This window comes from Thermobia domestica, chromosome 1 (genome assembly GCF_964235325.1).
Source record: "Thermobia domestica chromosome 1, izTheDome1.hap1.1, whole genome shotgun sequence".
NCBI lineage: Eukaryota > Metazoa > Arthropoda > Insecta > Zygentoma > Lepismatidae > Thermobia > Thermobia domestica.
The window spans coordinates 32002976-32024940 of record NC_137454.1 but is presented as its reverse complement, the minus strand read 5'-3'; the positions used below and the strand labels follow the sequence as shown (position 1 = coordinate 32024940).

Sequence of the window (21965 nt, the reverse complement as noted above, 5' to 3'; positions counted from 1 at the left end):
TTCAACAATTCAGTTCCTCCAAATACAGGCCTATTAAATAACACCCATTTTAGTAGAGAACTTTTTATCTTTGGCTCCTGAACTTGAGGTACTATCCCAGTATTTAACTGGCATGTCTTGAGGGAAATTAAAGGCATCTTCCAGGGACTTGAATCCTGAGTGTATCAGGGGATTTTATTCCTATTATTATACAGAACTATTCATCTTTTTGTTTGTTATTCTACAAAATTGTCTACTTCCTTCTTTCTAGAAATCAGGGTTGATATGTTTAAAACAAAATGTTTAAAACAAGTGTTTAAAACATGTTTAAAACGAGGGCTGTTGTTTTATTCAGTTTGTTTTAAACGTTTTAAACAAATTGTTTTAAACGTGTTTTTTTTCGATGCTGGTTGGACATGTTTAAAACAACTAAAATATCAGATTGAAGAAGCTAATTTAATTTTCTAACAAACAACCCATCCTCCGCAGGGTTTGTGCATGGAGTAAATTACAAGCAGAGTTATATTCTTATTATAACAGCAATTACTGAACGAAATTCTGCACATCAGTGTGCTTATAACTAAACCAACAGAAGTTCAAGTGAAGTATTTGAACATTTCATGAGATATACACCATTGAAAAGCTTATAGACCACAACTTCCAACGAGATAATATGCGTCAAATTCCCGCCGTATTCGTAGAAAAAGAACAGACATAAAAAATCATTAAAAATATGAAAATATTGACTTTGCGGGGCCCTGGCAACCCTTGCAGTTACCTGCGCTGACAAAATGATGCTAATGTGTAGGCCACATACTTGTGACAATAATATAAGAAATGGTAGCCATTGCTGCCATTGCGTAATGAATTCGTTTTATGTAGGAAATATTTTTTTAAAAAATATGCGCAGAAAAACATTCATTGAATTAGACATTCTCTCCCCTCCCCCACTATAGTACCACGTCCATATGCAAATCATTTTTGCTGCACACATCATGTATACGAACAAGAATTATGCTTCTAGACCACTTCAGTGAAATATATCTTGTGTTATACGGGACCGTCCCGAAAATAAATGTAAATTAACCAAATTTGACCCCCTCTTCCTCTATAAACAACAAGTACACATACAGGTTACTATCATGTAGGGGACTACTTCATTGCTTCACATACCAATTTTTATGGATGTACCACACAGAGGGGAAGAATACCCGCCAAAACCTGATGAAAAAAAATTGATGAAAAAAAAATCCATCCTCCCTCTCTCGGCCGTACATACGTACCCCGTATATACATAAAATGCAAGTGACGGAAAGCTTTATCTCTCAAAAATACTTTGGTACCAAATCACCTTTCTAGCTTAATTAAGGACTGAGCTATTGATGTTTGTTGTAAAAATAAATGTAATTTACGTCAAAAAACTGAAACTCCAAAAATTGGCTAACTTTGTCCCCTCCCTGCTCCCCATAATAAGCAAGAAGTACAAATCAGGGTTGGCAAAAACCATGGTTTTTATTGAAAAAACAAAAAAAACATGGTTTTTTTTTTGGTTTAAACCAGGTTCTTTTGGTTTAAATAATTTGCTCTATATATTCATATCATATATGGACAGAAATAAGTTTGTTTCGCCTTGATGTTATTATGCAACTACCGGGTTATGCTGGAAGGGATCACATAAGCTTAAAGCGGAATAAAAATCGTTTCTCGAGTTACATCCGAGAGAAATTGTCCTCCATTTGAACTCGGAACCAGGACTAATTGGCCACAAATGCGATACGTCTGCCGACTCACTCACGAAGGAATCCTGATAAAAATACGTTGTACTGATCTTTACATGCTTCTTAATATAACTGTCAAGAATCATTTCAGAAGGACAAAAAGATAAACTGTTGCACAAGTGAAAGCATTATACAGAATTACATATGGACAATTTCAAAGTACTACGGAGTACAGAAGAACTAATTTAGTTCGAGTTAGTTAACAGCAACTTTTATTGGTCCAAATTAAAGAAATACAACGACTTAATTTGCATATTAGTAAGAAAAGTGAATAAAGATACGAATTATTTGAGTCCACTTTGGCTCAGACTCATTTATACATAAATAAATACCAAAGAGACTTCTCATTTCACTAAATGTCTCTCGTGGGGTCTGACCCCCCTCCCCCCACACAAAAAGTACGGCATTTCGATGTATTTTATCAATAGTAAACATTAAAACGAAACAATATTTAGAATTTTTCTTTGATTGCAATTAAATAAAAACAATAATAACAACTACAAAAAAAATCACAAAACAAACATTTATAAACTTATATATGTATATAAAGTTACTTATGCAGTATAATCTTTTTGAGTAATGAATGGGGAATTTAGGTCTGAATATAATACGAATAATATACGGGAGTGAAACGTGATAACCCACAAACGTGTGTTCATCAAGATTTTACAAACACTTACACTTTTAGGAACATTTTTCGTTTTTTGGTTTAAACCAGCCAACCCTGGTACAAAAACACGATATTACCATGTAGTAACCTACTTCATTGCTTCATGTAACAATTTTTATGAATCTATCCCCCAAGAGGGGGAACGGCCCCCAAAAAACTGTTGAAAACAAAAAAAAACACGATATTTACCCTCCTCCCACATACATAAAATGCACACCAGGAAAGTTGCATCTTTGAGGAATAAATTAGTACCAAAACCATATTCCAGCATTAATTTGAGGTTTAAGACAGCCATTGAGGTTTAAAGCTCTGACACAGCAGTTGAGTCAATGGGAGTTTAAAGATGAAGAATGCAGACTACCAGTAGAACGTAACACAAAGAAACTAAACTACATATTCTGTGAACGGAGATCGGGAAAATCCCGATTTTTTCTCCGGAATTGAACATTTGGGCGGATCGAGATTAGGGAAGTTCCCGAAATTTGATATAGCGGTTGAATATAGATGGCAAGCAGTACCTAAGAGTGTAAAAATGTAATATATATGCTTATGTAGATTATTGTTTTAAACAAAATAAACGTTTTAAACATGTTTTTTTCTTGTTTAAAACAAAGTACTTTGTTTTAAACATTAAAAACGTTTTAAACAAAAAAAAACATGTTTTAAACATAAAAAACGTTTTTTATGATTTTTTTTAAAAAAACATGTTTTTTTTCAACCCTGCTAGAAATCGAAATTAAAGCGAGTGTTAATGGTGCAAAGTGTGTCTCACGAAAGGCGATGGGGCTTTACGTTTCCCTTATGCGACATTTTTTTTTTCTCGTTATTTTTAAATTTAGTTCAATGTCTTACGATTACACATCGAGGTGTAAGGCAGACGGTGATGATGAGATGGATGATAATGGTGATATGACGAAGGTAGGAGGAAACGGGAGAATCCCCGAGAAAACTATGCACACGGTGTTTGTCCACCACAAAGCCCACTTGGTGGATGCTGGGATCGAAACCCACGTCTGAGGTGAGCCACCGCGATCTCACAAGTGAATTCCATCGTTTTATGTGTACAATAGAACATGAACGCTTAAATGGTATTTTAAGTATGAATGTGGGTTTAAATACACGTACAAAATAAACAAAACCCAATTTTGACCAATGAAATTCACCGGGTTTTTTCAAAAACTGGATTTTTCACAACCATCCTCCTCCTACTATTACTACTAATAATATAACTGGGATGGTGGCGGCTTCTTTATGACTGAATGCCTACAATATCATTTCACAGTTAACAGAAAGATATAAAACTGCCATTATTGGAGTGAGTTGCAAAATTTTACACTCACATTTCTATATACAGTGTCACATTCCATTTATTGGTTCCGTTTACCTTGGCATGAAGTTGCCATATAGAAGTTTCGAATATGGACATAAATCAGAAGGAACCCTCAAATATTGGATTTATCAGACAAAAATAAAATAAATAATAACAAATGTAATGAAAGGATATGGGGTACTGGTTCCTGACTGTATCTAGTAATTCTAAGCGCCAACAACGATACCTTTAGTTCATAAACAATGCTAAGACGACCTCAAAGAATGGAAGTATAAGGAAAAGTTCATATATAAAAGCGTGAAGTAAACTAATAGCTATGCTGAATATCTCCAGTAGGTAATAATTTACTCTATGCTTGTAGTTCATTATCTATGGTAAAAAGGTACTTCTCGAGATCTTCTACCGCACACAAAAACCGGTGACTAATCATGAATATGTGATGAGATTGTCATTCAATGTCTTCAAGCTGATAATTGTGGAAAAGGTCTTGGACATCCTTTTAGAATTTTAAAAATAGATACTTTCGGCTGTAAGAAATAACAAGCTGTGAATATTACCTCTGTATAATTCAGGATAAACACGTAACGCACTGAAATTGAGCACCTAGTCATATTTTACACTTGCAATTTGGTCATAGCTATAAAAACAAAACTATTGTCACCCTTTAAATTATATTTCGTCTACTTCCTCTGAAATCTGGAAAATACCAAATTACAATAATAAGCAATGTAACAAATATAAACGTTGATCCGGCATACAAAAAAATAAACTATTTGTCTCATCCTATATACTTCTATATCTTATGGGGGATCCCTAGCCGCTCCCATTATAGGAAATACAATAACAGTATGTGTCGTCAGTTATTTGCTCAGAGTACGGGAAAAACTTACCGAACCCAATAATGACTTAAAACGTCATATTATTTACTGCAAATCTGAGCTTCATAAAAAGTAATTATACTCTTCATCGCTCACAATTACAGACAACACCGCCACCACACACATTAGCATAACTATATAAGTATTCAGCAAATATAATTAATCCCTGAGAAATACCAATATCGCCAATAGTTTAAGTACCTTATATTATATTTATCTATATATAAGCCCAGAAACGAGTGTACACAGAAAAAACAAACTATACAGAAATAAATGTCACGTTGTGGAACGCCCACAAAAACTCTATTACGAACGTACGTACGTATAATCCTACCCAAAGTATTTTCCGTGCGTCAGGTCAGGTGAAATTGCCACTTAACGGATTACTGTTGATCTCGAAACAATAAAATATAAATTTGTTTCTGGACATTCCGTTGAACTAACTATATTATCCCTCAATGAACAAATCAAACAACCAGCAACATGAAAACATACGGTATACTTGTAAACAATTACGCATATTTACTGTACCTTAAAAATCATATTGTAAAGTTCGAAATACTAGGGGCATACACTTTACTCAAATAACATCGCTGTTTTCATGCGAGTTTTAACTCTTCCTTTTAATGTGCAAGGAAAATTCACTCTGAATAGTAAGTTTCAGCGTCATATTATTCCCAGACCTTATGTCAAACTGTTTTAGTTGTTCCATACATCTACTTGTATTAAAGAGCTTCTTTTTTTTAATTATGAATGTAACCTATATACATTGTTATGGTATGATTTTTGAGATAAAATTCAAAAACTTACCCATATGCATAGTGGTTCTTGGATCATGAAAGTTACTATCTCACTTGGTTGGAAACCCACTGATACATCTTCTTTGACAGAATTAGTACTTAACACGATTTCCGAATCATTTTTCTCTGTACCATCCTTTTCTTGTTGCACTAAAGTTGATGTATTGTTCAATTTCCAGTTCGGATCACTAGTTACTTGGGCTGCATAATAAACTGAGCATGATAATAACACAACACTGATCACTGTATACGCTTGTAAACTTGGTAAAGGTAGTCTGTCAAGTAAAATTACAGGCATTTTGCACAGCACGATAATTAACTTCGATAGAATATCTACTTCAAATCATATCAATACAACGACATAATAGCCTTTCACGCACCGTACTCGATCGCCGGTTACATTTACAACTAACCTTGTCTTGCAGCCATTCCCCATATACATCACACACGCCCAGTTTACACTAGCAGACGGAATGATTCAACACGAAAAGAAAATAGTTCCACACTTTGCGGAGGAATACAATAACACGAAAGAAAAAGACAGGTTTCAAAGGTCATATAGATAGTAATGTTGTAAATTTCTTCCTAAAAACATGCATACAAAGGTCAATATTGCAAAAATACTAACGCGCATTAATACATAACAGGATGGCAGCTGGTGATGACGAGTGTTTCGTCATATCCTTTATCATAAGCGACTGCGTTTAAAATGAAATATGTGTTATACAATTCTAATCCTTACTCAATTTATAAAACAAAAGTAACAATGCTAACTGAATTTTTCAAGGATGTTTATTATAATAATTTATATGATTACCAAAATAACTATGAAGCACTGTTAAACGTAAAGAAGCTTTCTCTCGAAACAGTATCCCCGGCCAAGTAGGTTTGAGGTGGACAACATCGTGACCGTGGGTTTTCTCGAAATACTCCCACTTTCTCATTCCACCAATTCTTCCACCATCATTCTCTTGCTTTAATTATCGTCAATCGTGGGACGATAAAATGTAAAATTTCAAAACAGAGCAGTGCGATGTCGAAAAACAAACAAACAATTACTTTTTAAAATGTACAATTTCTTTAGACCAGGCGTTCACAGATCATCTTGGGAGTTTAGAATATCTTTCTGAAGAATAATATAAATCAAAATTGCATAGTAAAAAAAAAAAATGTAATAATAAACTCAAGTGTTCTCCCTGTGCTCCCACTCATGGAGAATTAGAGCGGAAACATGAGTTTTCCAATCTGTTTAGGTTGCAGGACGTTTTGTAAGTTCTACAAGCCGCATCCTTTCTCGTTGGTTTAGTTCTGTAAATCCAGAGCTCAATAGTATGTTTTCATAGAACCCTGGTCTACCGTAGGGCCACATGCTAATCAGATGGATATGAAGGAGCTATTATTATTATTATTATTATTATTATTATTATTATTATTATTATTATTATTATTATTATTATTATTATTATTTGTAGTAGTAGTGGTAGTAGTAGTAGTTGTTGTTGTTGAGTTGATTTTGAGTTTAACGTCCCTCTCAGCAGCGAAGCTATATGAGACGGGACCTACTGATTAACGGGGAATCCGAACCATGTGAGCTTCCGCCGGGAATGTAGTAGTAGTTGTAATAATAATAATAATAATAATAATAATAATAATAATAATAATAATAATAATAATAATAATAATAATAATAATAATAATAATTTATGGATCTTGTTACATTTAAAGGTGACAAAATGTGTTTATTTCTCCATTCATATTCTCACTTTTACTTCTCGTTTATATTTTATATTTCTTTAATAATAATCGTAGGTTCCGTTAGTTACTTGTTTTCTGTGGCGTCTTTGGAGGGAAATAACATAGAGTAAAGATCAAATTTTACATCTACAAGCTAAAGTGGAGAAAATCTTAGGTAGTCTAAAAAGTGTTGAGCCTTTGTAGGTGGAAATTGAGAATAGCCTTATTGTGATTTGAAAATAATGTTATGAAATCATATAATATCCTAACTATTTATGAAACTACATGAACTAACATAAAACAACGGGTACTTCAAGTTGACGTGGAAAGTTGAAATTTGGCATTATTGTAGCTTTGCGGGACTAATCCACAGGAAAATTGCCAAAAGTGAATATTTTTAATTTTTAGGGAATTATAGGGGCGATTAAGAAATTCCCTATGTTATTTTAATTGGCCTTTTTTTGGACCTATAATCTCATATTTCAGGTACTTGGAATTGTAATAAAAACTTGAAATTCGGTATGCTTATACGTTTTCTATAGGATTATTTAACAAAATAACTAAAAATATGTTTTCAATTTTAGAGTGGTTTATGGGGGACTGAAAAATCTTCCTTCCCACGTTATTTATATGTAACATCTACACCCAAACTTATTGGGCACTTCTTGTAGGGCTACAATGATAAAATTTGGCATGATTGTAACTTTTCGGGATTAACCCACACGAAAATTGTCAAAAATAAATATTTTTAATTTTTAGGGAATCTAAAGGGGCGAAGAAATTCCCCCATGTTATTTAAATGGACTTTGGGGGGGGGCTATAATCTCAAATTTTAGGTACGGAATTGGAATTTTAAAAAACTGAAATTCGGTATGATTGTACGTTTTCGTAGTGTTACCCAAGTAAATCACTAAAAATAAAAATTTCCAACTTTAGAGAGGTTTTATGGGGGAAATGAAAAATCTTTTCCCATGTTATTTATATGGAACATCTTCTACACCCCAAAATGTTTAGGCACTTCCGGTAGGATTAGAATGACGAACTTTGGCATGATTGTAGCCTTCCGGGACTAACCCACAAGAAAATTGCCAAAAGTTAATATTTTTACTTTTTAAGGGGTCTAAGGGGTGTGTGAAGAAATTCTCGTTATTTAAATAAGCGTTTCTTTGGGATGCAAAATCTTATCTTTTAAATAGTTGAAATACGAAAACAAAATTGAAATTCGGTAGAAGTGTGGGTTTAAGAGGTGCGAGGGTCTTGGGGGCAAACCCCCAGCTGGGCCACATTCAGGAAATGTTAAGAGTACAGTAAATGCACGAAATTCTCTCTTGAAGTAAAGGTTATTACATAGGAGATGCCAGGCAGTAGGTCGAGCAAACGCAGGGGTCTGGGGGCGGAGCCCCCAGCTAACTAAGGCTACTATACCTAATATACACACAATAACTTTGTTCGATACTTCTGCCATTTTTCCGACAACACCATAATCCTGTCACTGTAGAACTTCCGTAGTTTCCGATCAAAAAATTGTGGCACGTGGTTATCACAGGCCTATTCTGGAATCAGCACCATTCAGGAAGTTTTCCAGAGTTTTGAAACAAATCATAGTCTGACGGTGTCAGGTCGGGCTATATAGTGGATGTATTAAAAGCTCTGACGGGTCGTTAAAGATGTATGCAGCACGGGATTGTCAGTGTTGTATACAACACCCTTTCTATTGACCAGTTGCAGTCGTTTCTTTTAACTTGCTACGTGCATTTGCGCTAATTGTAGTCACCTTGCACTTGCTAGTTTTAAATATACAGGTTCATATCTATTGTTCTGGCGGAAGCAGTTCGTGATGCACAATGCTTTTTCAATTCCACTAAACGCACAGCATAAGCTTCCTTGGACGTCAATGTGGGATTTGTCACCGACTGTGAAGCTTCTCGCTTCGACACGATCCTTTTCGCACACTGTTGTTCTAGCTTATCCACTTTAAATCACTTGTGAGCCGTGACTAACTGCTTCAGTATCGCTCTAGTCTGTTTCATTTCAGTAGAGATCCACAGACAGAAATGTTTTTGAGTCAGATCATGTGGCACCTTATCATTTAGCTAGTGATGTAACTAGAGGGGACGAACGGGCCTTGTGCCACCGGCGCCGGATTGGAAGGGCGCAAAATTGGGGAAATACTTGGGGAAGCGTTATGGTTTGATTGGTCAGAGGGGTGCTAAGGCGAGTTCTTGTCCCAGGCAACAACTAGATTAGTTGCGTCACTGTACCTAGCTACTTTCGGTAGCCAGCTTTCTCCAAATTGTTTAGGTCATTGGTGATGTCATGATTGCTTACGTGCCAATGTTGCTTACCAGAATATCATCCACCTTTTCTGTGATTGATCATCCACTGTGAGGAGCATCTTGGACATGGAAATTTCAGAAACGAAAGCGACTGAACCATCTTTTGGCTGTTGCTTTTGATAAGATATTTTGCCATAAACAGCCCAAATTTTTCCACGAGTTTGTGCAGCTTTTGTGCCTTTATTGAAAAAAAAAGTTGTAAAATATAGTGTGGTTTTGTGGAAAGTTCATTCATTTTCACGGCGCAACACCTTATGTCTTATAAAGAGAATTGTAATAGTTTCTGCATATCTACTAGTTTCGACTGTCAGCTGTCAAATGACGTTAGGGTGTCCTGCTGCAATTCATATACCTTGAGATTTGGGACACTAACACCATCTCGTGCGCAAAAGGCTCAATACTTTTTCTTAGTGCACCTGATATACCGGTATACGTATTCTTGTTTGTTGGGGGACCGGTCAAAACTCCCACAGCCAAAACACCTACACTCAAGAAATGTCAAAACGCCCACACAAACGGTCATAACCCCCACACAAATGGACAAATCTCCCAAATACACGAACGGTCATAAACCCCACAGCCACCCCACACTCAAGAAATGTCAAAACACCCACACGATCGGTCATAACCCCCACACAAATGGACAAATCTCCCAAATACACGAACGGTCATAACCCCCACACTGGTAATCGGTCATAGCCTCCAACCGTCATAACTCCCACACAAATGGACAAAACAGCCACACATAGCAACGGTCACAATCTCCACATAAATGGACAAAACCCCCACACAAATGGACAAAACTCCCACATGCAGAAATTGTCACAACTGCCACACAAATGGACAAAACTCCCACATGCAGAAATTGTCACAACTGCCACACAAATGGACAATACCCCCACACAATCGGACAAATCTCCCACACTCTGAAATGATCCTGGTTGCATGTCTTGCCCTTGTACTTTTTAATAACATTTTTTTTTTCACTTAAACTGATGTTGCAACTATTCTTCTTGTACTGTTTTCTAATGACAGAAACACTAAAGTAGGCGTCATAAAGAGCCGCAACAAAGACGTGCAAACACGATCATTTCAGAGTGTGGGGGATTTGTCCGATTGTGTGGGGGCTTTGTCCATTTGTGTGGCAGTTGTGACAATTTCTGCATGTGGGAGTTTTGACCATTTGTGTGGGGTTTTTGTCCATTTATGTGGGGATTATGACCGTTGCTATGTGTGGCTGTTTTGTCCATTTGTGTGGGAGTTTTGACCGATTTTGTGGGCGTTTTGACATTTCTTGAGTGTGGGGGTTTTGACCTAGACCCGTTTGTTGGTTATAGTTTAACGTCCCTCCTCAACAGTGTTTCTTTCAGGCATATTTTTTGCGGGGGGGAGAAGCAGTGCCTCAGGAACTCTGAGAGTGCTCCCCCAGAGGAGATATGATTAATATGTACTGTAAAAGTAATCAAGAAATATCTTTTTGTGAAGATCTGTGTTCCATTGGGGCCCTCACACCGTGAGTTAAATGAGAATGAAGATAAGGCGAAAATCATTTATTGGTGTGGGTATATCCAACATACTACTTGGTTGTGGCAGTTCAGTATCACCGTGAACTTGCATAAGGATAGAGTGAACATGGGACCTCCACAGAGCGTCATAAAGGCGTGTATGATGTACGAGTGTAACTGGGGCCAACCGTCGCTGCAGTGGGGCAGAAGATATGCCAGGCCTTTGGTGAGGGTGTCGTGACTACGCGGACAGTGCAGCGGTGGTTAACAAGTTTAAGGACGGTGACGAAACACTTGAAGACGCACCACGTACCGGAAGACCAACACATGTACAAAATGAAGATCTCCATGCAGCAATTGAGGCAAACAGTGACCAAACATGTGAGGAACTGGGACTACAAATCAGTGTGAGAGGAGAAACCATTCGGCAGCACCTCCATCAACTTCGGAAGCAATACTAGTTGAGTCGATGATCTCACATAATTTGACTCCGGACCAGAAGGCAACGCCAGCAAATACCTGTGTTTCTTTGCTATCTCGTCTGAGGAAGGAGACATTTCTGGACAGAGTGTTGACATGTGATGAGAAGTAGGTCTTGTACGAAGATCCACGGCGCCGTCATCATTGGTTAGCATCCTATGAACCGGTTCCAAAACAGCCGAAACCAGCGCTGAACCAGAAGAAGGTCCACCTATGTGTTAGGTGGATTGCTCACGGCATCGTGCATCGGGAACTGCTACCAGCTGTTCAGAGCATCAATGCAACTGTGTACTGTCAGCAGTTGAGCCGTGTTTAAAAAAAAAACTCAAAACTCTGGAGCCAGCACTTCTGAATCACAAAGGGGTCCTACTGTTACAAGACAACACCAAACCCCATGTGGCTAGGATGACCCGGGACACCATTCTACGCCTTGGATGGAAAACACTATTGCATCCGCCATACTCCCCGACATTGCACTGTCCAATTATAATCTGTTTCACTCCTTGGACAATCATCTTAGAGGCAGGAAGCCAGTTCAAATCCTTAGTAGAAGTGCAGAATGCACTTGATACCTTCTTCGCTTCACGGCCCACCAAGCTCTACCGCAATGTAATCCATGGAAGCCACCGAAGTCATCGTTTTCCGTTAATGTCTCGACTCCATTAACAAACTTGGCCGAGATAATCTCTGCATTCTTATCTATTGCAGAAAACAGAATTAAAAATTTGCTTACATGTATGAGATATGGTCTATAGATAGTCACCGTTAAAGTCGTTATCCGTTATTGTCTTGACTCCATTAACAAACTTGGCCGAGATAATCTCTGCATTCTTATCTATTGCAGAAAACAGAATTAAAGAAATACGTTGTTATCTTTTAGTAGATTGATTCCATGAACAAACTTGGTTGAGATCATCGCTGTGGCTATCTTAAGAGGCCTTATCACTGCGAAATTAAAATACCGCTAATTTTACAGTAATTATGTGATATCTTTAAATAGATAAAAGATAATCGAAATGTGGAACAAGAGCGCCCTAGACAATATTATTTTGCATGAGGTACCGTTATCACGAGTCACCTAGTAGCTTTCCGTTTGCAGTCATTTAGAAACGCGAAAATAAATGCCGGGTTTCTAAATGGCTTAAAATCGAAAGTAGATAAGTAAATGGTGATAATAATATCTCATGTAAAATAATATTGTCTAGGGAGGTCTTGTTCCACTTTTTGAATATCTTTTATCTATTTGAAGATATCACAGAATTACTGTAAAATTAGCGGTATTTTTAACTTCGCCGTGATGGGGCCTCTTAAAAACAGAATTAGAAAATTCACCTATATATATGTATGAGATATCGGCTATAGATGCCCACTTTTAAAGTCGAAGTTATTATTTAATCTGTTAACGGACTGATTCCATTAACGAACTTGTCCGTGAGCGAACTATTGTAATCCCTCTAGCTATCTATTGCAGAAAACAGAATTTAAAAGTTCGCTTATATGTATGGGTGTGGGCTATAGATAATTACCGTTATCCGTTAATCCTTTAACCTGATTCGCTACATTAACAACCTCATCTGAGACAATCGCTCTATTACAAATAACAGAATTCAAAATTTTGGATCCGTTCAAGAGTTACCGTGCGGAGTAGTAGATGTACAGTACGTAGTAACAACACGGTTCTATAATCTTCAGTGCGTGATCCTAATAAATGGTGGTAGTCCATTTGTAGTCATACATCCATGAGTTGTATAGCTGCAAAACCATCGACTGGGCTACACATGTTCTTGTTTACTTGTCACTACTATCTTTCATCAACGACAACTCCTTCTTCTCTCCTTGTTGATAGCTATGAAGGCGAGCAGGAAACAAATTGACATCACAGAGTGTTCAATCAGAAATGGGTGGTCTAGAAGATGCTGTTGTTCACAATTGAAGTCATGAATTTTTAGTGAAGGGCTTCCTTTACGCTGGATCAGATTTTGTACCGTTAGAAATGTTTTGACAAACTGATGTAATGTTTAGATGCTCTATTCCAAAGGTGAAAATCTGGGACATTGTACTTTCATCTGTTAAAATGCGCGAAGTGAAAGGGGTAAAGTTGCATTCATGTACCAAATATACAAACCTAAAACAAAATATTGTATATTGATGTACTTTATACAGGGTGGCCCAAAAGTAGGTATACAGTACCCTACTGATTAGCTCATTGCATTTTATATCATTTCTTATTGTTATCCTTCAGGTAGACTTAGTTACTTTATTATTTGTTCTTAATGTGTTCTTACATCTTAAGTTCGGAAGAGCTGAAGCAAATAAACCCATAAACTAGAATGTTATACTTGATCAATGCAGGGGTGTATACCTACTTTTGGACCAGCCTGTATATTGATGAAAATAACTAATGCAATCTTACAGTATTGAGAAATTCCTGCTCCTGCTCCATTTTCATCGCTCTGGGTACGGATGAATGAGTACTTTCTTGAATCATGCAGTTGTTGAAGTAATATCTTGTCTTTAAATATTTTCTGGTGAAACTGTACAAATGACAAATTGATAAAATGTGTCTTTATTTTTACACATGCTCCAATGATGTTGATGTTCAGTTTATTTCTTTCGTCTGTTCGTAATGAATTTATAACGAAAATCCACACTCCTCGGATAGCAGACGTTGGTACCGGGAAGAGCAAGGGCGAATTATTCTACTACAGATGAAAATGCTAAAAACATCGATTCCTTCGTTATGAAATGTTTTTAAAATTTATTCCCAGCTGTCTTCCATAGACAAATCATTTTAACTGGGATTCGATATCGGCCTCTTGGATTCTGTTACTTTTTTGACAAGTTTATATTGCTCGAAGTACTGGTAGTCATCTATGTATATAGTATGAATGACCGAAGTGTTTAGAATAACTGTCAATGATAATTAACTACAGCTCATCCGTATGCAATATTTTTTCTTCTTTTTGAGATCAAATAAAATCAGAATAACGATGTAAGATATTGAACACGATTTTTGAGACCTTTTTTTTTTTTTTTTTTTGAATATATCTCATGTAGAAATACGAAGCTACTTAGTGTAAGGAAATATTGTAATAAAACAAGTTTAAATATCAGTTTCTGATCTCTAGAAGGATGCAAAGAGAAATACCAACAATATTACAAGATATATTGTTATGGGTTTGTCAGTTAATGTTTTAACTCCTTTGCGCTTTGAGCTGCAATATCCATAAACTGAAGAGATTTTTTAAAATAAGATTTTTTTTCTCTTGTTCGATGAAAACGGATATTTATGTCCCGAAATTCTTTAACGTAATGTAGATTCCAGTACGATCCCTGAAATTCCGGGATGTATAGCGACCCTATAGTAGAAACGTTCCAATTATAAAGCATAGTAGTTAAGTTACTACAACGATCATCCACGCTTCGTTATTATTATGTTCTTGTGTCTAAGGCCGTGTCCAAAAGATACAAGTGCACATTCGAAGTACGCTTCTTTCCGGAACTGACGTCACCTAGTGTGCGTCAAAAGGTCCAAGTTCACAAGTCTGCGAGTGCATAGTGCGTAGTGTGCGAGGATGTACACTAGGTTCATTTACTTGTGTGCTTAATATGGCGGTTTCTCGTAAAATGACCTAATAAAATTTTAAAATGCATATTCTTAATGTTTTTGTTGAAGTGAATATATTTGTGGGCTAATCTAATAATAATTTACTTGATAAATATACAAATTAGTGATTTTACAAGTGGAATATAAAAATGTTACACAAAATATAAACATATTTACGTTATGTTCTTTGAGTATGCAATGGAAGTGTGTGGGGAAAGCAACCAAATAGTTTCTTTAATAATGATATAAAAACATTTGTGCTTAAATATTACATGGTTTATGTAGCTTAATTGAAATAATTACACTATCAGTAATGCAACTATTTGCACGCAAATGACGAATTTTAATGACGTATGAATTAAAATGTTAAGCCCTAGCATAAAATAACGAATATTTAGATTATTCATTTCTCTATAGCTGCAGCTGCAAATGTTAATTCGTAGGTAGATTGGCCTATATATATATATATATATATATATATATATATATATATATATATATATATATATATATATATATATATATATATATATATATATATATATATATATATATATATATATATATATATAGATATAGATATAGATATAGATATAGATATATATATAGATATAGATATATATATATAGATATATATTTTAGTTTTAATTCTAAACAAATTCCTTTCAAAGCTACCATATTTCCTTGCACTTGAAAAATATGTAATATGCCAACTACCGCACATTTTGCATGTCGGACACCTGCCCAAAAGTGAAATACAGATCAAGAACTTCTTTCTCCACATTTGTCAAAGTTTTCACAAATTCCTCTTGATAAGTCTTTACTTTGGCCATTTCATTTTTTTATGCTTCGATCTTTTGTTTCCGGTTTTGAAAACTTACTACGGCCTGTTGCCGTATATATGTGAGTTAGTAGCTAGGTTGGTTTCTTTCTGTACCAAAGTTTAATATTCAATTCACATAGTGTTCCCGAGCGAGCGTCAGCGAGTGAAGGCGGGTTAGAGCCTCGCAGAGCACGTTCTTTTCTGTCTTCGTTACGAATCGGTTCATTGAACGATTCATTGAATTAAATGGCCAAAGTAATTGCCCTTCTCTTAATTCATATAATCCCATTACCGTGCCCACTGTGAAACGATTATGAACAAATAATTCCTTCCATATAATTAAACATTGAGAGTCATTACATTACATACTGTATTTTTTCATGGAACCGTCTCTTAATTTTCATAAAATTCTTATTATATTAGTAGTAAGTTTTTTTTAAAGGTTATATTTGAACAAGGGGATTTGTTTCGTTACTAATAACCTTTTTCGCAGTGGGAAGTATGTAGGAGAGACAGTGGGTATATTTCAAGAGAGATGTAGGACGTCGAATGCGTAGTGAAGTGCACGCAAATGTTGAAGTGTATACAATGTACAGAACGCCATTTAAGCGGGCTTATAAGATAGTAACGTTACTATCTTATAAGCCCGGTTATTCACCTTATATGTGATCCTTGTAAATTGGTATCTCATAGTGACATAATAGCTTTTTCCTGTAAATTTTGGTCGTTATATTGTTGAACTACACCACTTCTTTCCTTGTCATTCTTGTTAGTGTTAACTTTTGGTGTAGATTAAGAATATGCAGAATCCGAAAATTTACGGGTAAAATCTATAGATTCGCAAAATAATGAGTAACATCTAAGGAAATTCAATATTAGCGCAATATGGTAGAAATAGTCCAATCAATATGCCTGTACCTGAAACAATATAGTAGAACTACGACAGCTATAGTGTTATTGTTGTGTATCTACCGTACAGGAAGCAATTGTACCCAATATGAACTCTCTCCCAAAGTAGTTTTGAGCCACATTATTGTAAATAGCGCTCCCCTTGGTATCTTCGATGTTCTAAGGCTCTTGTAAGTTGCCTACTTTCACTTGCAATAAAATTCCTAAGCTACTTCGCAACAGTGTCGTCAGCGCCCTAACCACCAGTGTTACTCTTCTTACGGGGGATTAATAAATATTCCCTCGCGCAACCATGTCTAATAGAAGGGAACATCGCCAATAGTTTAGTGGTTTTTATGCTGTTACGAGTTTATTGTGCACCAGGCCCGTAGCAAGCCCAAAAACTTAGGGGGGGGGGCGGTAGAAGTTAGAGGGGCCGACCCAATCATATACTTCATCACCATATTATAGTTCATTTGCAAGCCTACCGTGAAACTTTCTTAGGGGCCAGCCAGAGTTTGGGGGGGCCTAGCCCCCCGTTAATACGGACCTGTTGTGCACATAAGACAACACACACATATATATTATATATGTATTGCCTTTACGCTCCGCTCTTGTTAATCTGAGCGTGAAAGATCCGAAATGACAAATATATGCAAATACAGCAAAGCTGAAACTGTTGGCGTACATAAAAAAAAAAACTCTTAAGTCATTTCATGGTTACCCCATATTGTCAATCTGTACTGTATATTTATCTGTAATATAACTGGAAAGTCATAGACCTACATTTAAAAAAAGCATGTTTATTTTTTGTAGTACGCGAAATTCTCTCTTCTTTTGTTATCAATGTTCCACATTCCACCTCCATTAGGCGCTGTAAGCAAGTGCGGATCAAAAGCTAATTTGACGAAGTGTACACTATTTAGCGTGCACTCCATTCGTAGACTTCGAGTGTGCATCCTCGAAGTGTGCACTATGGACTTTTGGACACGGCCTAAGATTCATATTTATAATATACTTACATAATGTTAATTCCCTAAAATATCGGTATGAATCGTTTAGTAAAAATAGTCAATTATATATATAAAAATATGACTTTATATCTAGACTAGTGTTTGAAAATGTTTTTTCAAAATTGAGGGAAAGGGAAAAAAGAAAAATTAAACTATAGAAAAATCTTTCAATTTTATGTCCCACGATTATGCTCTTTCAGCTAAGGGAGACGATGATTGAAGTAAGTGAATGATGATGAAAGAGTGGTGGAATGAGAAAGTGGGAGGAAAGGGGAGGACACCGAGAAAGCGCACGAACACGATGTCGTCCACCACATGCTCACTTGCCGGGGATCAAACCAAGGTTACCATGCACCAAAGGTAAGCGCTCTACTATGGAGCCACTGTGGCCCTCAAACTAAACTATAGAGCTCAAAAGGCTTAATCCCTGCGAAATTAAAATACCGTTAATTTTACAGTAATTATGTGATATCTTCAAATAGATAAATGATAATGCGGAACAAGAGCGCGCTAGACAATATTATTTTGCATGGGGTACCGTTATCACGAGTCACCTAGTTGCTTTCCATTTGCAACCATTTAGAAACGCGAAAATAAATGCCGATTTTCTAAATGGCTGGAAATCGAAAGCAGATAAGTGAGTCCGTGATAACGGTATCTCATGTAAAATAATATTGCCTAGGGCGCTCTTGTTTCACATTTCGATTATCTTTTATCTATTTGAAGATATCACATAATTACTGTAAAATTAGCGGTATTTTAATTTCGCAGGGATTAGGCCTCTTAATGCAAACTTTGAATTATTTCCAGAGTAAATCCTCTTGGCATCAGAGCATTCTACACACAACTCGTTTAATCTGTAGTATAAGAAAGAAATAATACATACTAAACTGATTATGTCATGCTGAGAAACAGGTTTCGAAATCAGGTCAGGATCTGCAGGAAATTTTCCAGACGCAGATGTTGATACCTATGATGTGGATGGTTAACTATTATAATTTTGAGAATCATAACTCTAAGGAATACACACAAGTAGATACAGCATCCAAAAGGAAAAAAAATGCAAATTACTATTGATTGCAAGTTACTATTATTACATTGTAGATCAATAGCAGACGGTCTTTATGAAATGCGCTAGAATTATAATTTGTGCTTAATTTGAAGGGAAGTAACTACAATAATCTTGTTAAACGGAAAACAAGTTGTTACCGTACCAGACTTGCTCTATAATTCCGTCTTTACGAGAAACTTTGTGGAAGTGCATTGGTTCAAATTCCAAAGTAGTGTAAATATACGTTTCATATACACAAAATGATTTAAATGTCCTGCAACTTTTGGAGATTTTTTTTCTTTTGTTGCAGGTTGCAAGTGGTGTTAATTAAAGCAAGAAATTTGTAGTACAGTATTACAGCTGCATGGTGTACATTACACACTGCAGGAAAGAAGTTTCATTCTGGGAGTTTGAATTACGACACCACTGCGGTGCGCTATGCAGATACACATCCCTGGAAGGCATTCATAAGAACATAAACAACTAAACGCCTGATAAACTCAAGAAAACTGAGAGCGTGTGAGATGCCCCTAAAGTAGGGTTGCCATTCGTCCCGGAAAATTCGGGACAATCACGGAATCAAGATGTGCGTCCCGAAAATATTTCTCGGAACGCTTAAATGTCCCGGATTTCAGCGAAAAAGGAAGGTAGGGAATATTATATTTTGCTTTTTTCATAGGATTAGAGTATATAATTTTCTCTTCAACTTCTGATGCAAGCATACATGCAAGTTGTTAGTTTGTTAAAAATAACAGAAATAAATAAAAAAAATCAACGAAAGAAGTGTTTTGAAGATAACAAAAGCCGCCAGAACATGTTACCAATGAATTAATAGTTCTAAAAAAAAAACGTGTGAAAGGAAACGTCATACCTTAAATGAGTAAAAAAAAGACTAGGAAAGACATGAAACATAACAACAACAACAACAACAACAGATCCTGAGAAATTATATTTAAAAAATGCTTACCAGGGGGAGGGAGTAAATCATCTGCTTACGTTTGCTTAACTAGGGAGGAAGATCTACTAAAATAACTAAAAATGTGATTACGTAATACTTGCACAACTCTATCCGATGGAAGAAAGTAAATTAATATATAACACTTCTTTACATTTTAAGCATTTCAAAGATTCTCGTAGTTTAGTAGAGTCCCGGATTTACATTTTTGAAATATAGCAACCTTACTCCAAAGTGGCAGACCGACGGTACTTACTAGTATCTGCCTACAAGACCAGAAACTCGTCCCGTCTCGTTTCTCATTAAAAAAAAAAAAAAAAAAGTACGTTTTTAAATTCGAGACAACAAGATGTGAGAAACAATGCAATTCTCGTGTCGTTTTGGTGACGAGACGTTTTACGAGACTCGTGGACAAGTCTTAGATCTGAAACACTGTTTTAGTGTTACAGGACTCATAGTATAAAAACTATGAATTGATGAAGTGATTATACGAACACAATGAAGATTTTATCAACATTTAAAGATAGTAAATCATTACAGAACATACTCCAATAATAAAATGTTTTAAATCTTATTTTATCACACCTTTTGACGCGAAAGGATTCTGGTAACTTCTAGATTAGTTTTAAAAATAGGCCAAAAATTTTCTACATAAATTTACAGAGCGAGACGAGACGAGAAAAGCTCTCAGAATCAAAATGAGACGTGAAAGCATCTTATTTCTAATCTTACACTACTTCTCACGCAGAACAAAATGATACATATCAGTGTAGCAATGAAGAACAGTCAGCAGTCCTTGCTCAGGTTGTCTAATCAGGGTGGTGTATCTAGTGATGGGCACAAAAAGTTTTTTTTTTTTTTGGTTTTCGGTTTTTAGAAAAAACGGTTCGGTTTTTTTACCGGATCCGGATCCGGTTTTCTTCAAAACAGATTCCGTTTTTTTTTTCAAATTTGTTCTATTTCTGACCAGAATAATGTCTAGTTGTTCTCCGGAAACCGAATCCGTTTCCACAGATATAGTTTTACATGTTTTCCAAAAGATTTCACCGAAATGTCGGTTTTTCGCGTTTCCTAGAAACCGGTTTTGCCCATCCCTAGGTGTATCATACGCTACAGCACGTACGGCTGTGAGGAAATCATTACAAAAAGTTTGCGTACAAAATAAGAATTGTGCAGAAGTTAGTATTCCTAGAGCATGTTGAGTATAATCAATGGTTCGTAGAATATGTCACGCATGATGGGTTCATGGGTTCAAGTTGAATAACTGCTATTGCTGAGAGAAGGCTTCGTTTCATCTTCTTGGGTATGTGAATTCACAAAATTCCCGTTTATGGTCGACCGACATTCCACACGTACTGCATGAGTCTACTCTTTATACTCATATAACTGGCGCATGATGTGCCATGTTACGAAAGAGAATTTCCATTCTCTTCTTCCGTTAGACGATCAACACAAACATTATCTTCAGCTGGTCAGATATTTTTTTGCTACTCTCATTTACAAAGAAAATATCATGGTTTCAACAGGACACTGCAAGCTCTTAAGCCACTCATGTACCCATGAAGTAAGTATTTTAATTTGTTGTTACCAATTATGTGGACGAACTATTTCCAAGCCACAGTGGCCATTCCGGTCTCCTGACCTACTCCAATCAGACATCTTCTTATGGGGATATCTGAAGTCAGTAGCTTAAACAAGCACACAAGTGACCAAAGCGTTTGCCCTAACGTTGGTTTGCGGTTGTAAAACATCTTTGAGACATAAGCATTTTATGATAGGCAAAATCGTTTATTTCAAACAACGAATTTCACTTTTAATTCAACGACATTTTATGATTGCTAATTACCTTGAATTCAATCAACCAATATTCACCGTACGATCAACGTTTATTTTTGATGGTTAAGTTGAAACTGGTTGTCAATTTGGTTGCTTTTCTGGTGAAAATTGATTGGTTGAAAACTTATTGCGGCAAAGCTGGCTATGTTGGCTAATACTAATTTGTTTACTGAAGAAAAACATTCAATGAACTGAGAGCAACGCTCTACAGCGTATTCAGGAACATGATCTGAAGGGGGCGCATGTGTGAAGTAAATAGTGGCCGTGACTTTTTGATCACTCTGTAACTTGAGTGTAGAAAG

The 21965-nt window shown here is 36.1% G+C and overlaps 1 protein-coding gene across 1 annotated transcript in view; it reads right to left on the bottom strand.

Moving 5' to 3' along the window:
* LOC145684322 (E3 ubiquitin-protein ligase AMFR-like) overlaps window positions 1-5908 on the bottom strand; it is a 271548-nt gene extending 265640 nt beyond the window's left edge. The window contains exon 1 of the mRNA XM_081756518.1: window positions 5446-5908. Within this exon, the coding sequence (XP_081612644.1) occupies window positions 5446-5733 (288 nt within the window). The 5' untranslated portion in view covers window positions 5734-5908. The remainder of the gene's footprint in view (window positions 1-5445) is intronic.
* Window positions 5909-21965: the final 16057 nt, after the last annotated feature.